Genomic DNA, 20,000 nt, shown 5'->3' with positions numbered 1-20,000 from the left:
ATAAAGCTTATGAGTTACTTGACTACAAAATAGATGCTCATGTAAGACAAAAGATAGTCGTAAAGATATTGTACTTAACACAAGAATTGGGTAAGTATATCCGTTACATTTTATTTAGCGATATTTGCCCGGGCATTTCTCGTATGGAGATATATTCCTAGTTGGAAGTTTTTTTTTTTTCTTCTTTCTTTTCTTTTTATGGACTGACCCCCCCCCCGCTCCCTCCCCACTGTACATTCCAATGATGTAAAAAAAAAAAAAAGTTCCAAAATTCGCATAATTTGATCAAGTAGGATTATTTTTATAGCGAAAATAATTTTTAAGCAAATTTCAGTTTCTACAATGCCCCTCCTCTCCTCATGTTATGAAAGGCTTCCTAAAAGGTTGCAAAAGTTTTAATTATTTTGAATTATCTCCCTTGTTCTACAAAATTACATTGAAAGATTGTTTTGTTTTTGTTTTTTGTTTTTTTAACATAGGAGTTGCCACTTATCAAGGCCCAGCGGCCACTCGAATATAAAATTTTATTTATTTTTTTTTTAAATAAAATTATCTGATCAGTTTTATATGATTTTTGGTGTACAGTATTTTCTTTCTTTCATGCATACATACACTATAAATAGTTCTATTTGTGGTATTTCATGTAACTAGAAACATTGGTGCTTCTGCACTATTGGGACGAGATTTTGTAGTGAATAAATGGAGTTTTCAGAAGAAAAAAAAAATGGTTTCAACTGATTTTTTTTGTCAATTCCAATAAGTTACAATGGTAACTTCCAAATTATGCAGTCGAAATTGCCTGAATATTATGGAATTATTAAAAAAAACAACTTTAATCGTATTAGCAGGTGAAAGATTGCAGCCATCTTGTTTAAATCGAAGCAGAAAATTATCTCCCTTTTGAACTCTCCTATGTCTTACGATCGTTTTCATCAAATTCTATTTTTTATTTTCTTTAATAAATAATTTTCTATGCTATCGATGTTCGTAATTTTTGGATATAATCATCTTAAAAATACGAGAAATTCATAGACATCATTGTTTTCATGTGAAATTATGATTTCGGAAATTTTGTCCCAATCGTGTGGAAGTGCCAAAAAATCTTAAAAATATTCAAGTGATTTCCATAAAAAAAGACGAAAGAGTTTGTTTCTGCTCTATAAAATTAATTATTTATGAAAATAATTTTTGAAGACTTGTAACAAAAATTGGGATTTACTAAAAAAAGGTTCCAATTCTAACATGGATTTTTTTCAAAACTTTGAATATATATATATATATATATATATATATATATATCCGTTACATTTTATTTAGCAGTTGCAATATTCACCTGACATTTCCCATGTGGAGATATATTCCTGGTTGGAAATTTTTTGTTTTTTTGCTTTTTTTTTCAAGAAAAAAAAGGGCCCTCTTCCAGAAGCTATTCTCTTAATGAAAAAAAAAAAAAAAACGAAATATAGAAAAACATATATGATGTATATACACTCGTGACAAAAAAAAATATTACATTCCAAAAATCACATAAATTGATCAAGTAGTTTCATTGTTATAATGAAAATCATTTTTAAGCAAAGTTGAGTTTTTACAATGCCCCCCACCACCACCATATATATATATATATCCGTTACATTTTATTTAGCAGTTGCAATATTCACCTGACATTTCCCATGTGGAGATATATATTCCTGGTTGGAAGTTTTTTCTTTTTTTTTTTTTTTGTTTGTTTTTTTTTTTCAAGAAAAAAAGGGCCCTCTTCCAGAAGCTATTCTCTTAATGAAAAAAAAAAAATGAAATATAGAAAAACATATATGATGTATATACACTTGTGACAAAAAAAATATTGCATTCCAAAAATCACATAAATTGATCAAGTAGTTTCATTGTTATAATGAAAATCATTTTTAAGCAAAGTTGAGTTTTTACAATGCCCCCCCCCCCCACCACCATGCTCATGGTAAGAATGGCTATCTAAAATTTCACAAGTTTAAATTATTTGGAATTATCTCCCTTGTTTGTTCAGCGAGTTTTCAAAATGGCATCGCAATATTGTTGGTGTTAAAGATTTGTTTTTCTTATCTATATTCTAATAAATTTTTTTTTGTGCATTGATATTCATATTAAAACCCATTTTTCTATTCATTTGAAAAGAAAATGCAACTTTGTTATATATGGGTCGTGAAATTGCATTCATCTGCACAATATCTAGCTATTTTTGAACGTGTATTTTAATTAATTTAATTTAATTAATTCTCTATTAGATTTTTTTTTCAGTTTTCTTATGGAATGATCATCTTCAGTTAACTATTACACGTAATTATATTCATGCAGATATTCTACATGATTTTTACTTGTGTAATATTTGCATAAAAAAGTTAAAGTAAACACAAACCTCTTTCTATATATATATTTATGTATACGTATATACATTTGTTTAAAAAATTCTGCCTACCAAACTCCTCTGTCAGTTTTTGATCTACAGACATGAAACTTAATAGACAGAGTATTCGAACTATAAGTATTCTTAGAACTGCACGCCTGTGGAATTGTCTTCCGTTTTCCTGCTTTCCGGCTGACTACAATATGGTTGTGTTCAAGTCTAAGGTAAATAAGTTCTTGATGAGCCGTTCCATATAAGTTATTAAATTTACCAAATTTTCATTACTAATGATTACTATATTGACCAACTTCTACTGTACACTCTTTAACCCTTATCTTTGAGTGGCCTCTGGGCCTTGATAATGTGGTGATGCCTTTGTAAAAAAAAAAAAAAAAAAAAAAAAAAACCATCCGAGACTTTGTTTGGGTTTTAGCCAGGAAAAATTGGTGCAAAAGTGGGAAAAATAAAAAAAATTGGAATTTGCCAGGTGAAGGTCGAATGATGCATGCATAACGTAATAGCTATTGGTTCAAGTTTTAATAAAGCTTTTTTTTTTGTTTGTTTATGTTATTCCATTGATTATTGACACAGCTGGAGCTCCACTGCACCCAGGTTCCCCACTTCCTACAGGGGTCGCGTCTACTAGATGATTGACGTTGGGACTAGGGTACCCTGGTGTTGGTGGCTGGTCAGGTATCTTTTCCAGCCAGATATCCAGATGTTTCTTGAAAGTGATGAGGGACACACTCCTTCTATTTCTTATTGCGGCTGGAATACACTTGAATGTTCTGGTACCACTGTAGGTGGAGCTGTGGTGGCTGAAAGACTTGCTCCTTTGTGTTGTAGTTCCAGGTGTGGTTTTTATATCGCAGAGCCTTCCTCGCCACTGGTGGATTATTTCTACTATTGTTGCATTTTGGACCCTTCCTTCCAAGATTTTCCATATGTAGATGATAATATATCGTTCTCTTCGATGTTGTAGTGAATACAGTTGCAGCTCCTTCAGCCTCCCCCAGTAATTCATTTGGTCGACTCCACATATTTTGCTGGTGAATGATCTCTGGGGTGCTTCTGTTTTGCAGATTTCTGTTACTTTTTGTCGAGATTACAACCAACAGCAGTATTCCAGCCTTTGGAGGACAAAGGATTTCCATAGTGTTAGCATGAACTTTCTGTTTCTACCCCTGAATGTTCTCAGTATCCAGCCTGTTAATTGTCTTGCGACCGCTGTAGCGTGCTCAATATGTTGTGTGAAGGTTCTTTACTCATATACACCCCTAGATCCTTCACTACTTCCTTTGATTTGATTTCTGGTTGGCCACACCAGTATCCAGACGTTTCCTTGAGATGGTCTTTATTACCATACTAAACATTTCAGCCCGGCGTTGCCCAGGGTGTTTGGAGGTGTATGTTGAACAAAAAAAGAAAAAAAAAAAAAAAGCGGTCAATTTTTTTAACTTTAACCCCTATTATGCCTCTTAAAATTTATTGTTTGGGGCTCATATCAAGTTAAGTTAGATCCATGTCCAAGGAACCTATATCTAAAATTTCAAGTGTTTAGACCTAAAATTGTCGGAGGAGTTTGGTCGAGTTCTCAAAGGTCAAATCGTTGAACTTTGACCCCTTAACAGCCAAATTTCTGGCCAAAAACTGATTACAAAGATTTTCCCAAATCTTAGTACCTTGTATATCAAATTTCGAGTCTGGCGACTGAAAATTGACAGAGATATTGTTTAGGGAAATGTACACACACAGACACACGTTCACTTTTATAGATATATATATATAGATAGATAGATTTATTTAACAAAAATATATACGTATGCATAAATATATATGGAAACAATTTTGTGTTTACTATAACCTTTTTACGCAAATATTATGCAAGTATAAATCATGTAGAATATCTGCATGAATATAATTACACGTAATAGTTAACTAAAGATGATTATTCCATTAAAAAACTGAAGCAACTAATAGGGAATTAATTAAAATGAATGTTTAAAGAATATGCAAATTAGCTAGATCTTTTGCTAGTGAATGCAATTCCACGACCAAGATATAAGAAAATTGCATTTTCTTTTTAAATAAATAGAAAAGAGGGTTTTTAATATGAATATGAATACACACAAAAGAAAACCGAACTTATAGGAGTATATATATAGATTAGAGTAGTTCAAATTTATCTCTGTTTAGAGCCATATTGTTGTCATTCGCCCATTTTATAATTTTGTTGCGGTCGTCTTGAGTCATGTTGTGTGGAGATCTTTTTCGTGATTCGTGTGTCAGAATAGTTTGCATAAGGATTTAATTTTTTTAATGATTTTTCTTGTTTCAGCAATTGACTGACCAATGTCATGTTGAAAACATCTTTTGTTTTCCTTATTGTGTAATGTTTCCTATATATATTTTTTCGTTTTTATATTTTCAAATTTATGCTTACGAATTTTCCACTGTGGTTGTGACATCACTGGCACACTGGCAGTCGAAATAACACCTTTTATCCGATTTTGCAAAAAAATCTAAGCGAAAAAAAAAACAACCCTCCCTGTAGAAAACTACTCAGTTGAGGGTGAAGGAATTAATGTTTTTGGCCAATTTTTCGATATTTGTTGTCCGAAGGCTCAAACTTCAAAATGATATGGATCTTGTGAAAATCCATTGCCTCTGTAGAAAGTTTTAGGCAGATATACATACATACATACATACATACATACATACATACATACATACATACATACATACATTTAAACAGACAGGTGAGATTTATATGATAGATGTTTCCTATATATTTTTACGTTTTTATATTTTCAAGTTTATGTTTCCAAATTATCCATTTTTACTCTGAAGAAAAGATCATATCTTTGAAAATCCATGGGTTAAGGATATTTTGTTATTCTCTCTCTTATTCCCTCATCCCCAAATTATCTATCTCTCATCCCCAAATTATTTATTTCTTACTGCCTCATCCCCAAATGATCTATTTCTCATCCCCTCATCCCCAAATGATCTATTTCTCATCCCCCTCATCCCCAAATGATCTATTTCTCATCCCCTCATCCCCAAATGATCTATTTCTCATCCCCTCATCCCCCCAAATGATCTATTTCTCATCCCCTCATCCCCTCATCCCCAAATGATCTATTTCTCATCCCCTCATCCCCAAATGATCTATTTCTCATCCCCTCATCCCCAAATGATCTATTTCTCATCCCCTCATCCCCTCATCCCCAAATGATCTATTTCTCATCCCCTCATCCCCAAATGATCTATTTCTCATCCCCTCATCCCCAAATGATCTATTTCTCATCCCCTCATCCCCAAATGATCTATTTCTCATCCCCTCATCCCCTCATCCCCAAATGATCTATTTCTCATCCCCTCATCCCCAAATGATCTATTTCTCATCCCCTCATCCCCAAATGATCTATTTCTCATCCCCTCATCCCCTCATCCCCAAATGATCTATTTCTCATCCCCTCATCCCCAAATGATCTATTTCTCATCCCCTCATCCCCAAATGATCTATTTCTCATCCCCTCATCCCCAAATGATCTATTTCTCATCCCCTCATCCCCTCATCCCCAAATGATCTATTTCTCATCCCCTCATCCCCTCATCCCCAAATGATCTATTTCTCATCCCCTCATCCCCAAATGATCTATTTCTCATCCCCTCATCCCCTCATCCCCAAATGATCTATTTCTCATCCCCTCATCCCCAAATGATCTATTTCTCATCCCCTCATCCCCAAATGATCTATTTCTCATCCCCTCATCCCCTCATCCCCAAATGATCTATTTCTCATCCCCAAATGATCTATTTCTCATCCCCTCATCCCCTCATCCCCAAATGATCTATTTCTCATCCCCTCATCCCCAAATGATCTATTTCTCATCCCCTCATCCCCAAATGATCTATTTCTCATCCCCTCATCCCCAAATGATCTATTTCTCATCCCCTCATCCCCTCATCCCCAAATGATCTATTTCTCATCCCCTCATCCCCAAATGATCTATTTCTCATCCCCTCATCCCCTCATCCCCAAATGATCTATTTCTCATCCCCTCATCCCCAAATGATCTATTTCTCATCCCCTCATCCCCAAATGATCTATTTCTCATCCCCTCATCCCCTCATCCCCAAATGATCTATTTCTCATCCCCTCATCCCCAAATGATCTATTTCTCATCCCCTCATCCCCTCATCCCCAAATGATCTATTTCTCATCCCCTCATCCCCAAATGATCTATTTCTCATCCCCTCATCCCCAAATGATCTATTTCTCATCCCCTCATCCCCAAATGATCTATTTCTCATCCCCTCATCCCCTCATCCCCAAATGATCTATTTCTCATCCCCTCATCCCCAAATGATCTATTTCTCATCCCCTCATCCCCTCATCCCCAAATGATCTATTTCTCATCCCCTCATCCCCAAATGATCTATTTCTCATCCCCTCATCCCCAAATGATCTATTTCTCATCCCCTCATCCCCAAATGATCTATTTCTCATCCCCTCATCCCCTCATCCCCAAATGATCTATTTCTCATCCCCTCATCCCCAAATGATCTATTTCTCATCCCCTCATCCCCTCATCCCCAAATGATCTATTTCTCATCCCCTCATCCCCAAATGATCTATTTCTCATCCCCTCATCCCCAAATGATCTATTTCTCATCCCCTCATCCCCTCATCCCCAAATGATCTATTTCTCATCCCCTCATCCCCAAATGATCTATTTCTCATCCCCTCATCCCCTCATCCCCAAATGATCTATTTCTCATCCCCTCATCCCCAAATGATCTATTTCTCATCCCCTCATCCCCAAATGATCTATTTCTCATCCCCTCATCCCCAAATGATCTATTTCTCATCCCCTCATCCCCTCATCCCCAAATGATCTATTTCTCATCCCCTCATCCCCAAATGATCTATTTCTCATCCCCTCATCCCCTCATCCCCAAATGATCTATTTCTCATCCCCTCATCCCCAAATGATCTATTTCTCATCCCCTCATCCCCAAATGATCTATTTCTCATCCCCTCATCCCCAAATGATCTATTTCTCATCCCCTCATCCCCTCATCCCCAAATGATCTATTTCTCATCCCCTCATCCCCAAATGATCTATTTCTCATCCCCTCATCCCCAAATGATCTATTTCTCATCCCCTCATCCCCAAATGATCTATTTCTCATCCCCCTCATCCCCAAATGATCTATTTCTCATCCCCTCATCCCCAAATGATCTATTTCTCATCCCCTCATCCCCAAATGATCTATTTCTCATCCCCTCATCCCCTCATCCCCAAATGATCTATTTCTCATCCCCTCATCCCCAAATGATCTATTTCTCATCCCCTCATCCCCAAATGATCTATTTCTCATCCCCTCATCCCCAAATGATCTATTTCTCATCCCCTCATCCCCTCATCCCCAAATGATCTATTTCTCATCCCCTCATCCCCTCATCCCCAAATGATCTATTTCTCATCCCCTCATCCCCAAATGATCTATTTCTCATCCCCTCATCCCCTCATCCCCAAATGATCTATTTCTCATCCCCTCATCCCCAAATGATCTATTTCTCATCCCCTCATCCCCAAATGATCTATTTCTCATCCCCTCATCCCCAAATTATCTATTTCTCATCCCCTCATCCCCAAATTAACTCGCTATCGCTCCTTCCTGCCTACATCATCTCTCTTTCACTACTCCTATAGCACCTCTCTTACCCCACAGTATCTCTCATGCCCAACACATTTATCATCCCATAAAAATGTATAACAAACATTAACGTTAGCAACAAAACCACTTTTTTTTTTTTTAAATTTCAAATGTCGATAGTTTAATAGTTTCTTTATTTTCCAGAACTTACCAGTATCCCTCAGATGTGGATCGATGACGTGCTCCTCGCCTGTATGTCTCTAATGGAAACCTGTAAATTTACCGTAGCTGCATACACTTTTAGAATTATCCTCGAGGAATCTCTTTTGCCAAAGGATATGGACGCCAGCCGCATTGATGTCAGACACTTTTGCTCAGACACAGCAATTTGCTACGGACACATGGGTGTTTTTGAGGAGGTTATTATAAGCCTCCTTGACCGTGGAGCTAACCTTCAAAACCTCACCGTCTACGAGGGTGACACATACTTGCATGCAGCTGTTATTTTGGCCTGTCGACTTGGTGCGTATCTATATTTTTATATTGGATTTTTTTTTATCTTTTTAGAGGTGTCAAACTTTAAATTAATAACTCTAGTTTCTTTAGTTGCAGATTTGGCAACTATCGGTCATTTTGAGTTCAGGTTGGTTTGGCAATCTGTCATGAAGAGACTGACACTTGAGCAACGTTTTCAAATCGTGCAAAAATATTTTGAAAATCATTTTGGAACATTTGATAGAAAAAATAATTTTACAAAATAGACCCGTCAACTAGCAACATGGTTTTTCGATTTAACCCGATTTAATTCTTTTCTTAGGAAAATATGCAAAGTCATATGTCTACGCTGATGAACCAGACACAACAGACCACTTGGAAGACACCATTCAATGCATTGTTACCGAATGTAACCTAATTTACTTCGTAGATTTTGTAAAAATTGGACATCTAGATTATGCTGCATATGCTCGAAATTGTATTTCATTTATAAATGCCAAAATTTAATCTATAAATATAAAAGCGAAAATGTTTGTATGTATGTTCGCTTTTTCTGTGTGTCTACAAAAGGCTTCTTTCAGAGAAGCGGTCGGTCGGTTCACAACTTTTAAAAACTTTTTATATCACATAGAAATCGTAATATCTCACAGTTAACAACGAAGCTCGCCTGTCTATTTAATTTGGTCGATTTTGGGAAGATAAATATTCAATATTTGTCGCTCGCCGCATGTGGGTTAGTCTTTTTCCTATAATATCTTGGGGGCGAGGAAAAAGTATTCAGCATTAAATGAAATCCCGCAATCAAACTGACCTCATTAACTCATTAAAATGAGCACCTGCCAAATCCAAGTAATTAAATAAGTTCAAACGTGTTTCCATAAGCATCTCGCGGTGGGGCAATGGTTAACGTCGCACGTTTTTTTTTTTTTTTTTTTTTCACAACTTTGCCTCAACGGTTCGGGTTCGATCCTCATACCTACTTTTTTTTTACCCCCCCCCTCCCCCACACACCTCCAAACACCCGGGCAACGCCAGGTACCCCTCCTTAGTTTTAATATAGAGGGAAGTATATAAAAAGTTGTAAGACTTAGTGACCCCCCCCCCCCCCAAAGCCGGACATACAAAAAAATGAACACACACACATTTTCACTTTATATATATATAGATAATTGTGTTGCAGATAGGTATATTTGCTGATGACATTAAGTTCTATAATAGACTAGAGAATAAAACGAATGTACACATATCTAAAGCAATGCCAAAAACCCTAGCAAACAACCTTCAGTCGACAGTGAAATGGGTCCATAAGTGGTTGCTACTAAGAGTAAGCTTCTTTCCTTTAACAATTACAAAGACCCTTCGCAAGCACCAATTCCCATGACAAATAGCACATTACACGAGAGCTCATGTTTCAAGCTCCTCAGCCTAGCATTTCCAGGCAACATGAATTGGAACAAATACATAGAGGACATTGCAAAGCCTGCTGTGAAGAAGATGGGCTCCCTCCACCATGCAAGAAAACTACTTACACCAGAGTGCATCCTAGATATTTACAAAACACAACTCACCCATGCATGGATAATTGTTGCCTCCTAAACAAAGTTCAAATTAGTTCCGCTCTATCAGTCTATCCCATCACCGCAATATTCCATCCCTACAAGTATTTTAATGGAATGTGAGCTGATGAACTCACTTGTGGCTGCTCGTCATACATACCCCCCCCTAATTCGACAAGCAGCAAAATCTCACCCCTTCACTGTTGAGATCCATATATACTAGAAGGCCTTCTACAGCAATAGCAATCTTTCCTTGGACTGCTAGACTTTGGAATTCCCTCTCTATTTCCTGCTTCCCTGAATACAGAAGTTTAAATGTAATGTGAACAAACATATATTAGCCGCTTACGTTCCAAGTGGCAATATGCTGTGTTTGGGGTGAAAAAAAAAAGAAAATTTTTTTTTTTTTTTTTTTTTTTTTTTTTTTTTTTTTGTATGTGTGTATTATGAAAAGTCAGTAATATTTGACAATTTTTTTAAATTCCAGGCTATATAAGTTTGCTGGATTATGTGATTAGCGACCGAGCCATCAGACTTTGTGAATGCAATGTTGTTGATAAATATGGGAAGACTCCTTTCGGTCGAATCCTATGTGAGCCAGAATCAGTTCATAAACCCGAAGTAATTCAAGTAAGTTTATTTGTGTGTGTTTTTTTTTTTCTATTAGTAATTGGACGATTCTAATATTATTTCCAATTCCAATACAACTACTGATTCCGATTCATATTAAATATTAATGTTTACTGCAAAGAACCATGTAGAATGTGCACATATTTTCACAAATGTAAAATTACATGTAAGGGTGTGACGCATCGATTTCTAGGTTTTTTTTTCTAATTTTTACATGGAGGTCACCACTTATCAAGGCCCGGAAGCCATTCGGGGATAAGGGTTATTGTGTGTACAGTAATCAATGGGATAGTATCGTAGTAATCGTTAGTATTGGAGATTTGATAAAGTGTCTTGCTTAAGGGGGCGGTTCATCAGGAATTTGTTTATGTTGGACTTGAAGACATCCAAGTTGTATTCAGACGAATCGTGAAAAATTAAATTTCAAAGAAAGAAAGAAAAGGAATCATTTTGACCGATTCATTATTTTTTTTCAAATGAAACGTCCCAATACTTATTTCTATATCATCTGTCAATTATCATCCGGTTTTGGTATTTAAAGTGCTATAAGTTTCCCGGACTCTAGCATAGGCAACACCAGGCAATGTCTCATGATCGCTCCTCATGCGGTCTGATCCAAAGGGTTGGTGTCACTAATGCAACATGCAGTCAAATCACTCAAGTCAATTCTTCCTTGGTTTATCATGCACCCTAGTATTCTAGCTTGAAACATTTGCTAGTCTAATTGCATTGAAGAGCTGTGACACAGCAAAACAGACAATCTGTGGCGGGCTCTCTCTCTCTCTCTCTCTCTCTCTCTCTCTCTCTCTCTCTCTCTCTTTAATATACTGTTTTGTTGTAAACAATTTTTTGTTTCCTGAAAACTTGGGAATTTTAAAGTTATGTCTCTTTATCGCCAAACTACCTAATGTTTTCCATATAAAAACATCAGGTAGTTTTACGATAAAGGGACGTAACTCTTGTATCCACAATACCAGAAATTCAAAATTTAGAAGTAAAATGAACACAGTGTAGACCGATCAGCAATCGAGAAGATAACATTTAATTGCGCTTGGTTGGGCAAATACAGGGTGGGCCAAAATAAGGGTCCTATTTTTAAAAATTCATAAATTCATGTAAGTTTTAAGAAGTTTCGGCCAAAATTTGTTTTGTTTATTTCAAAAAAATCTCGGAAGGGTCAGTCTACACACACATAAAGTTTGGTGAGTTTAACTTTTATTTTGTGGAAGTTATTCAAATTTAAAGATAGGACCCTTATTTTGGCCCCTCCTGTATAAGTTGTTCAAGGAATGTAAATATTTTTTTGTATGTAAATGAAAACTACTTTTCCTGCTGTCAATTATTATTATTTTCGATATTTATCATCTGAAGGGTCGATCTTCAAAACAATACTGATCTTGTGAAAATCTGTTGCCTCTGTCGAAAGTTTTAGCGAGACATACATACATACATACATACATAACAATGATTGCAACGTCTTGTCAGACGAGTGCCAATCCCTCAGATACTTAAAGTCCATGAGCCCAAATATGACTTTTTTCTAGTCCTACTGGTGAATTCACATGCTCAAGCAGGCATGACACTAAAGACGGTCATTGAGATCAATTATTACATGCTTCCAGCATTTCAAGCCTCCACGCGTCAAAACTTTTCCATCGCCACAGGACCATTTTTATAGACAAATGCGTGAGGGAGTATCTATACATAGATGATGTTACAGAGCTTTGTACGACAGTTAAGTCTCTCTCTCTCGGTTCAAAATGTTGAGATCCAGCAACAAGCAAGAGCAAGATAGCCAGCAACAAGTTAAACTGCAGACCAGCTTAATGTGGGTACTGGTCTCCCACTTTATGGTTTTTTAAATCAGAGATTTGGTTCTCCTAGAAAGGTTGCCTTCACCACGGCTTACGGGAGCCCTCTCCACCCCAATACACATATACACACACAAATATACACTGTGCTAGTTGGTTGTTGACCCTAAAAAAGGGTTCATTCGCCCTTTGGAAGGTCTTGTTTTTAATCCTTCAGGGAGACTAGCCACCCTCCTCACCAAACAAGTCTGGTGGAGGAACCAGTTTAGTCGCCGGTGATCTGACCATGAGGCAGGTAGTACTGGGTTACATGGTACCAGTAGCATATGGCATGACCTGACACATACATACATACATACTTACATACATACCTACATACATACATTTAAACAGGGGAGATTTATATTATAGATTATTATTTATATATCAAATTTTTTTATGAAAAGTTGAATTTTGTCTGGAGAAGGCCTTGAAAAACTTTGAAAAGTCCTTGAAAATGGATACGGAAAATCTGTACGAACCCTGAGAAACTGTAGACTCCGTCACATGACTTATACGGATTTGCTACCTATTGGAAATTCTTTTAATATTAAATATGGCTTTCAATTCAAAACTAATAAAATATTTTGTTTGAAATTCATTGCGAATCTGACAGATAGTTTCTGAGTTCGACACTAGAACCGAAATAAGTTTTAGGTTATATTGACTGAAACGTTGTGAAAATAAAACTCGAAGACAAAAACAGCAATCGGAATAAACAATAATCCTCATCTAAAAGATTTAGAAACAAAATATGTTGAAACAAATTGTTATGAAGTTTCACTTATTTTAAAGCGTTTATTATTGTTATATAGTTGTTTCATTAAAGAGTCTTAGAGAGAGACTATTATAAGTGATGCTTTTTCTTGCGAGAGTTCTTATTAGTAATGATATGTGTCTTAGTGAGAGTTCTTGTCTTATTACATATGATGTTGTATCTTAGAGAGAGAGATGTTGTTGTAATGACATTTTATAACACAGACATATAATAACGATACAATTTACCTTTTTGTAGAAATCACAACACAAAGATGAGCTTTATCCAAAACACATGGTGAATTTATTTAATACGACCGGTCGGGATTCCCTCATTAAGAACTCAAAGTTTCACATCTTAGTTTCTGAAGTGACGTCTCGCTTCAGACGTCCGCCTGTCTGTCTCCCCTGACTGTCTCTCTGACTGTCTCTGACTCTCTCTTCGACCAACTAACTCCCACCTCCTATATTGAGAACTCCATGCATCCCGGCCACGTGAGCAAAATTCACGTGTCTCAACATGCGCGACTTTGCACGTTTTCGACATTGATTTCCCAATAACCTATTTTTCTTGTGTTGTTTCCACAAAGGAATTTAACCTACATATCTAATTTATTTAACCATATTTTATTATCCACATTCTTTTAACAATTGAATAGTTTATTTATTATTTATTTCATCCGAATTAACAATTTACTGGACATTCCATTTAAACCTATTGTTCTTTAAAACTTATGTCCAGGGTTCGATTTCTGCTTTCTCTTATTTCCATTTTAACTAATCTCTCTATTTTTATACTTACATGAACAGGGGACAGCCCTTATCATGTAACAAAATGATTAAAAAATGTTTGATTTTTTTTTCTTCTAATTTCAGATCTTCCGACATGTTTTTGATAAAGTTCTTAGTGAGTTTCAATTTTTTATATTTTTAAATTTTTTTTTCATTTTATATTTTATTTTTGTTTATTTTTTCAATTTTGTTAATACACTCTTCTCGACAAGCACGAGAATACTTTTCTTCAAATAATATAAAATTGCTAGATCATCCAGCATGTTCTCCGGACCTCAATCCCATTGAAAATCTTTGGTGAGGGATGGCAAAAGAAGTGTTCAAGGATGGAACCCAGTATGATTCGATAAAGGAACTTTCTGATTCAGTTTTCAGTACATGGGATAAAATTCCTTCGCAACTGATAAGAAATTTAGTCACAAGCATGCCGAAAAGAATTTTTGAAGTAATTTGTAATAATGGAGACTATACTAAATACTGAGACCCTTTTTAGTAATTTATAATTGCCTTTTGTTAGATAAATTATCAGTGGTCTTATCATTTTGACCAGGTGAAAATGTTTGTTTTTTAAAAAATAATTATTAGATCAGGGTTAAGGTTTCGAATGAAGCAGATTTCATTTTTTTCCATCATATTTTCCCTTTTGACAATGGTTTCAACCATTTGTTTGATTAAAAATTCGATAATATGTGTAAATGCTTACTTGCTTAAGTGGTCTTATGATTTTGACCAGGACTGTATGTTTGGGGTAGGAGTGTAGTTATTCGTAATAATTAAGGTTTTTTTGTTTCTTTTGTTATAGAACATCATAAGATGCCCGAGAAAACGCTTCCAAAAGATGTCTTTTTGAGAATCGATGATGGCAGTCAACAAAAGCCTCCCAATAAGAAGGGACCAGATTCTACCGCGTCAAAAAAGCCTTCTGACAATGCTCCATCACTTGCAAAATCTGAAGTCAAGTATTATTCTCAACAATTCGATGACGCATGTTCATATTGCGAAAAGCTCTACAATTGCGCTCTCAAGAAGCAAACATCTGATGCGGATGCTGACAAAGTCATCAGTAGTCTTATCGAACTTTGTCAAATGAACCACGAGGGCAAAGTTCACGAAGAATGGCTTCGAAAAAGTATTGACGTGATTATTGATGTAATTGATAATCAACCAGGTATGTTGGATGGATTTATTTTTGAACTTATTAAAAGGATCGGTTCTCGTCCAGAATTCGCCCTATATAAAAAAAAAATATGTATGATGTATGTAGCTGTAATGAAACAAAAATATCGTATTCCAAAAATCACGTAAATTGATCAAGTAGTTTTATTTTTAAATATAAAAATAAAATTTTTACGAGTATTTGAAAAGTGACATTCTTGTTCGCAATTTGAAAAAAAAAAAAAATTCAGTCAATTTTATTTTTTACTTGTAATTTTTTTTTCTGCTGGATCATTTTTTGTAATTTTTGGAATTTATACTAATTTCGACATGATCCGTAAGTATGTAATATTTTTAACTGAAATGTTTCAGGTTCCACTAATTTCAACATAATTCATAAGTATGTAATATTTTTTACATAAAATCTATCTGTTTTAAATTCCACTATTCTGAAGAGGCTTCTTGGAGTGCTTTAAACCTATTTGATCCATAATGAATTTCGTAAATAAAACGTAATGATCCATAATGAATTTTTTCGTAAATAATAATAAACCTATTTGATCCATAATGAATTTCGTAAATAAAACGTAATGATCCATAATGAATTTTTTCGTAAATAAAACGTAATGATCCATAATGAATTTCGTAAATAACACTCCTTGGGGTGCTTTAAACGTATTTGATCCATAATGAATTTCGTAAATATACAGCCTAACATCAACGTTGTGCATGATTTGTTAATTTAATTTCAAACGTTTTATTATTTTTCTTGTAGATATTCCGGCTTGCGTTTTTTCAATCAAAACCAACGTCTTTCTTCAAATCGTTCTACGTTTGGCATCCACCAATAAATGGGAATGTCTGCACACCTGCGTCAAATCCTATGAACAGAAAAAAAAGGGCAATGTTTTGAAAGGTTTTGCTAATGGTTTGACTGTGGCTGACTTCCTCTACAGCATTGTTTTTAAAAGAAAGGTCCAAATTTACAGTGAAATCCTTGAGTGCCTCATTAAAAACGGAGCCACAATCGGAATGAATCCACACCTGAAGAAAACTGCGTTGGACGTGTGTCTTATGAAGGGGAATTATCGTGCAATCATTGTGCTCTTGAAGAATGGATTGGATTCATCTCTTCTCAGTCTGAAACCGGGAGATACGCCGTTGCATGCAGCTGCCGAGATTGCGCTTCGAAAAGATACCGGTAAGTCGTTTATACCCAACTCCACCTTTCGTTAATCGTAGATCTAATGAACAACCAGGGGATTAAATGCAGATTAAATATGGTCCTTATCCTCAAGTGGCTACTGGCCCTTAATAAACGGTGACCTTTGTATTTATATGAGATTAAATACAGCCAAGGAGACCTGCTTTATTCTCCAATATCGAGCCCTAACCCTAACTTGCCTTAATCTATAATATTTTAAGTAGTTTAAGCTTCCTTTTTCTCACAGAGTATATCTCTTCTCTTTGTCATTATTTTCATGGCAAGTGCTCGACTGAGCTTCCATGATCCCTCCCTCTGTGCCACAACAAATACTCATCAAATGCTTTGTAATAAGTAATTTACACCATTTCCTTCTATAATATATTTTATGTATATTTTGTCAGATGTTTTATGAAGGAGTACAAGCTGAGCCTTTTTTTTTTTTTTTTTTTAAACGAATCACCACTTATCAAGGCCCAGAGGCCACTCAAGGATAAGGGTTAAAGAGGACATAAATTTATTTATTTATTTGGCAATTTATAACTACAATAAATTGTGGTTTCACTGAATGCCTTACCTAGCAAATTCTAGCTTTGCTACAAATATAATTTGCTGATTTCTTTATGTCCTCTGATGAGAAGAATAACAAGAATAGCATTCTTTGAAACTCCATGGAATGAGGACTTAGTAAATTGTTTTCAGTCGAACAATAAATTTTGATTGTAAAGTTCAACTTACAGTTTTAATTTTCTTTCTCTTATATATATATATATATATATATATATATATATATATATATATATATATTCTATGCTTACAGGAATATATTCTAATATGTACATATATATATTAGAAAAAAATGATTTTATTTAAGCAATTTTTTTTTTTTCTTTTTAGGTTATTTTGAACTTTTCGAATATCTTTTAAAACTTTACGATTCTGACTCTGCAACGTATTCGCACCTGGACATCTCTCGTATCGATAAACAAGAGCAGAGCATGACGCATGTGGCTTGCCGGATCAAGTGTAGCAAACATTCTTTGCGATTGTTAAGAATTTGCCATGAAAGGGGTGTCCGATCTGATCTTCCCGACTCCTCTGGGAAAATCCCCTCGGAGTATATTTCAAATAACCCCAACGATGAACGTCTCCGTTATTTGACTCGTGTATCGTCTGAATCCCCGTCGACTTCAAAGTCAAAATGTGATGTAGCTTTGCCGGAAAAATCAGTTGCCCGGATGAATTCCGTCAAGTCTGAAAAGAAATATTCTCTGCGTTCTGTCTTGAAAGATCTGATTGATAATATGGATGACCATAAGTGCAAGCAATTGCACGTCATCTCATTTCATAAGGAAGATAAAAAACCAGTTTCAAAATACAGAGCAGAAGATGCTGAGGATGCTGAACATGTGCAAGAATCAAGTGACGAGCCAGAGGATGAAGATGCTGATGATGAAAATGACCTCTTGAATGACACCATGTTTGACAAATTGGAATGGGAGGTTGAGTGCACGTCTGACGTATGGAAAACTTTACATGACGAAAATATGCCCTATAAAAAACGGAAACAAGCCATCTATAAAATTCAACTCCTAGCCGGCGGCGACTGGCATCACACTTTGTCTAAAAAAGTAAAAAAAATGCCTCAGACATTGAAACTATTCACACTGAAATTGTCTCGTACATCTTGGATTGTCTGGGAACTTGCTGTCACTTTTTCCCCCCGATGTAGTGATGCAGCCAAAAGTAAGGACTATACCGGCGTCAAATGGGAGTCAGCTCACGGTATGTAATCCTTTATTATATTAAATAGTTTTCATTAGTTTTATCAGCATTTGTACAGTTTAGTCAAAAATGAAAATATCAAAAAAAAAGTTTAAATTGTACGTATCCGTTATGGAACGAAGTTCTCTAAAAAAAAAATTTCCACTTAATTTCATCAAATAGTTTTTTTTTTACAGCGAAAAAACAATTTGTTATGATATCTAGGAAAAGGTTCGATTTTTAGGAAGAAAAGCTAGTATTAAAGATGGGGAGGGATGTCAACGCTTTAGCTGGAATTATCTCCCTTTGGCATTTCTAAAATTCAAACAAAATTTTGTTTTAAATCCAAGATGGCTGCCTTCAACGCGCTCTCATAAAAACTTTCGGTGCAAGTCTATTATTGGGCCGAAAATGAAGTCGGTTACATGGAAAATCTGCAAAAAAACAATATAACGTACGTACTTGTCATTGCATGTACATGTCATATTCCAAAAATCACGTAAATCGATCAAGTAGTTTTTTTTTTATTTAAGAAAATCAAATATTAAAGCACAGTTAATCGAGAATAAGTCGAGCGCCATGTTGGATCGACACTATGTCAGCTAACGCCACCTAACAGCCAAATGCGATCCACGGATCAAAGAAGGGGGAGATAATCGTCTTTTTTTTTCATGTCCGCTTAAAGTCTATTTAAAAAAAAAAACTGATTCGGACATGAAATCAGTATTTGAAATTATTAATTTGTTGACTCTTAGGAAAAGAAGTCGTTGTCTTATTTTATCAGTTTATATTTTTTTTTCATTCCAAATAAATAACTGATTCGGACATTTTATTCCCAAATAAATAACTGAATCGGACATTCCTAAAAAGGAAAAGAAGTCGTTATTGTTACTTTATTAATTTGTATTTGTAATAGGAAAAAGTTTGTTTTCGGCATTTCAGGAAAAAAATAAAAAAATAAATAAATATGTCAATTATCTCCCCCTTCTTTGATCCGTGGATCGCATTTGGCTGTTAGGTGGTGTTAGCTGACATAGTGTCGATCCAACATGGCGCTCGACTTATTCTCGATTAACTGTGCTTTAATATTTGATTTTCTTAAATAAAAAAAAAACTACTTGATCGATTTACGTGATTTTTGGAATATGACATGTACATGCAATGACAAGTACGTACGTTATACTGTTTTTTTTGCAGATTTTCCATGTAACCGACTTCATTTTCGGCCCAATAATAGACTTGCACCAAACTTTCTTCCGCTGTAAAAAAAGAACTGCTTGATGAAATTAAGTGAAATTTTTTTGATACATAGATTTGAACTTTTTTCGATATTTTCATTTTTTAATGTCTTGACTAAACTGTACAAGTACCATTTTATCGGTCAAGAATTCCCCCCCCCCCTCTGTCCACTGCCCGAAACCTACTTCTCCGATTCTTACCTTATTAAATAAATTAGCTTATTTTTCATCCATTACTTATATTCTACGAGCAGGGCAACCCGGTATTGCCTGGGACAAAAATGCAACAGAACTTCTGTCCCATTCTTTTTCACCTTTCTCTCACACAACTCGAGTTGTTATAAGGGAAATAACTCTGTAAAAAAAAAAATCTGAGTTACTTCCCCTAACATAATAACATAATAAAAATGTGTATATTTAAAAAAGCTTTGGATGCATTTTCTCTCCAAACAAGGCACAGTGCCACTTTGATATAAGAAGCTACTATCTGGAACATAATTGCAGGGC

At 35.3% G+C, this 20,000-nt stretch overlaps 1 protein-coding gene across 2 annotated transcripts in view; it reads left to right on the top strand.

Annotated features, from left to right (window-relative positions):
• Positions 1 to 20,000, top strand: part of LOC145269675 (TPR and ankyrin repeat-containing protein 1-like) — a 105,761-nt gene that overhangs the window by 45,624 nt on the left and 40,137 nt on the right. For both annotated transcript variants that reach the window (XM_080125384.1, XM_080125385.1), the window contains 7 exons: positions 1 to 90; positions 8,258 to 8,575; positions 10,592 to 10,734; positions 14,217 to 14,247; positions 14,935 to 15,300; positions 16,063 to 16,488; positions 17,389 to 18,276. The exon at positions 1 to 90 is cut by the window's left edge and continues 64 nt beyond it. In XM_080125384.1, the coding sequence (XP_079981510.1) occupies positions 1 to 90; positions 8,258 to 8,575; positions 10,592 to 10,734; positions 14,217 to 14,247; positions 14,935 to 15,300; positions 16,063 to 16,488; positions 17,389 to 18,276 (2,262 nt within the window). The remainder of the gene's footprint in view (positions 91 to 8,257; positions 8,576 to 10,591; positions 10,735 to 14,216; positions 14,248 to 14,934; positions 15,301 to 16,062; positions 16,489 to 17,388; positions 18,277 to 20,000) is intronic.

Source organism: Euprymna scolopes, chromosome 45, assembly GCF_053919585.1.
Source record: "Euprymna scolopes isolate OS-2025 chromosome 45, ASM5391958v1, whole genome shotgun sequence".
Classification (NCBI taxonomy): Eukaryota; Metazoa; Mollusca; class Cephalopoda; order Sepiida; family Sepiolidae; genus Euprymna; species Euprymna scolopes.
The sequence above is the reverse complement of the archived record's forward strand: the minus strand, read 5'-3'. Positions and strand labels throughout refer to the sequence as shown.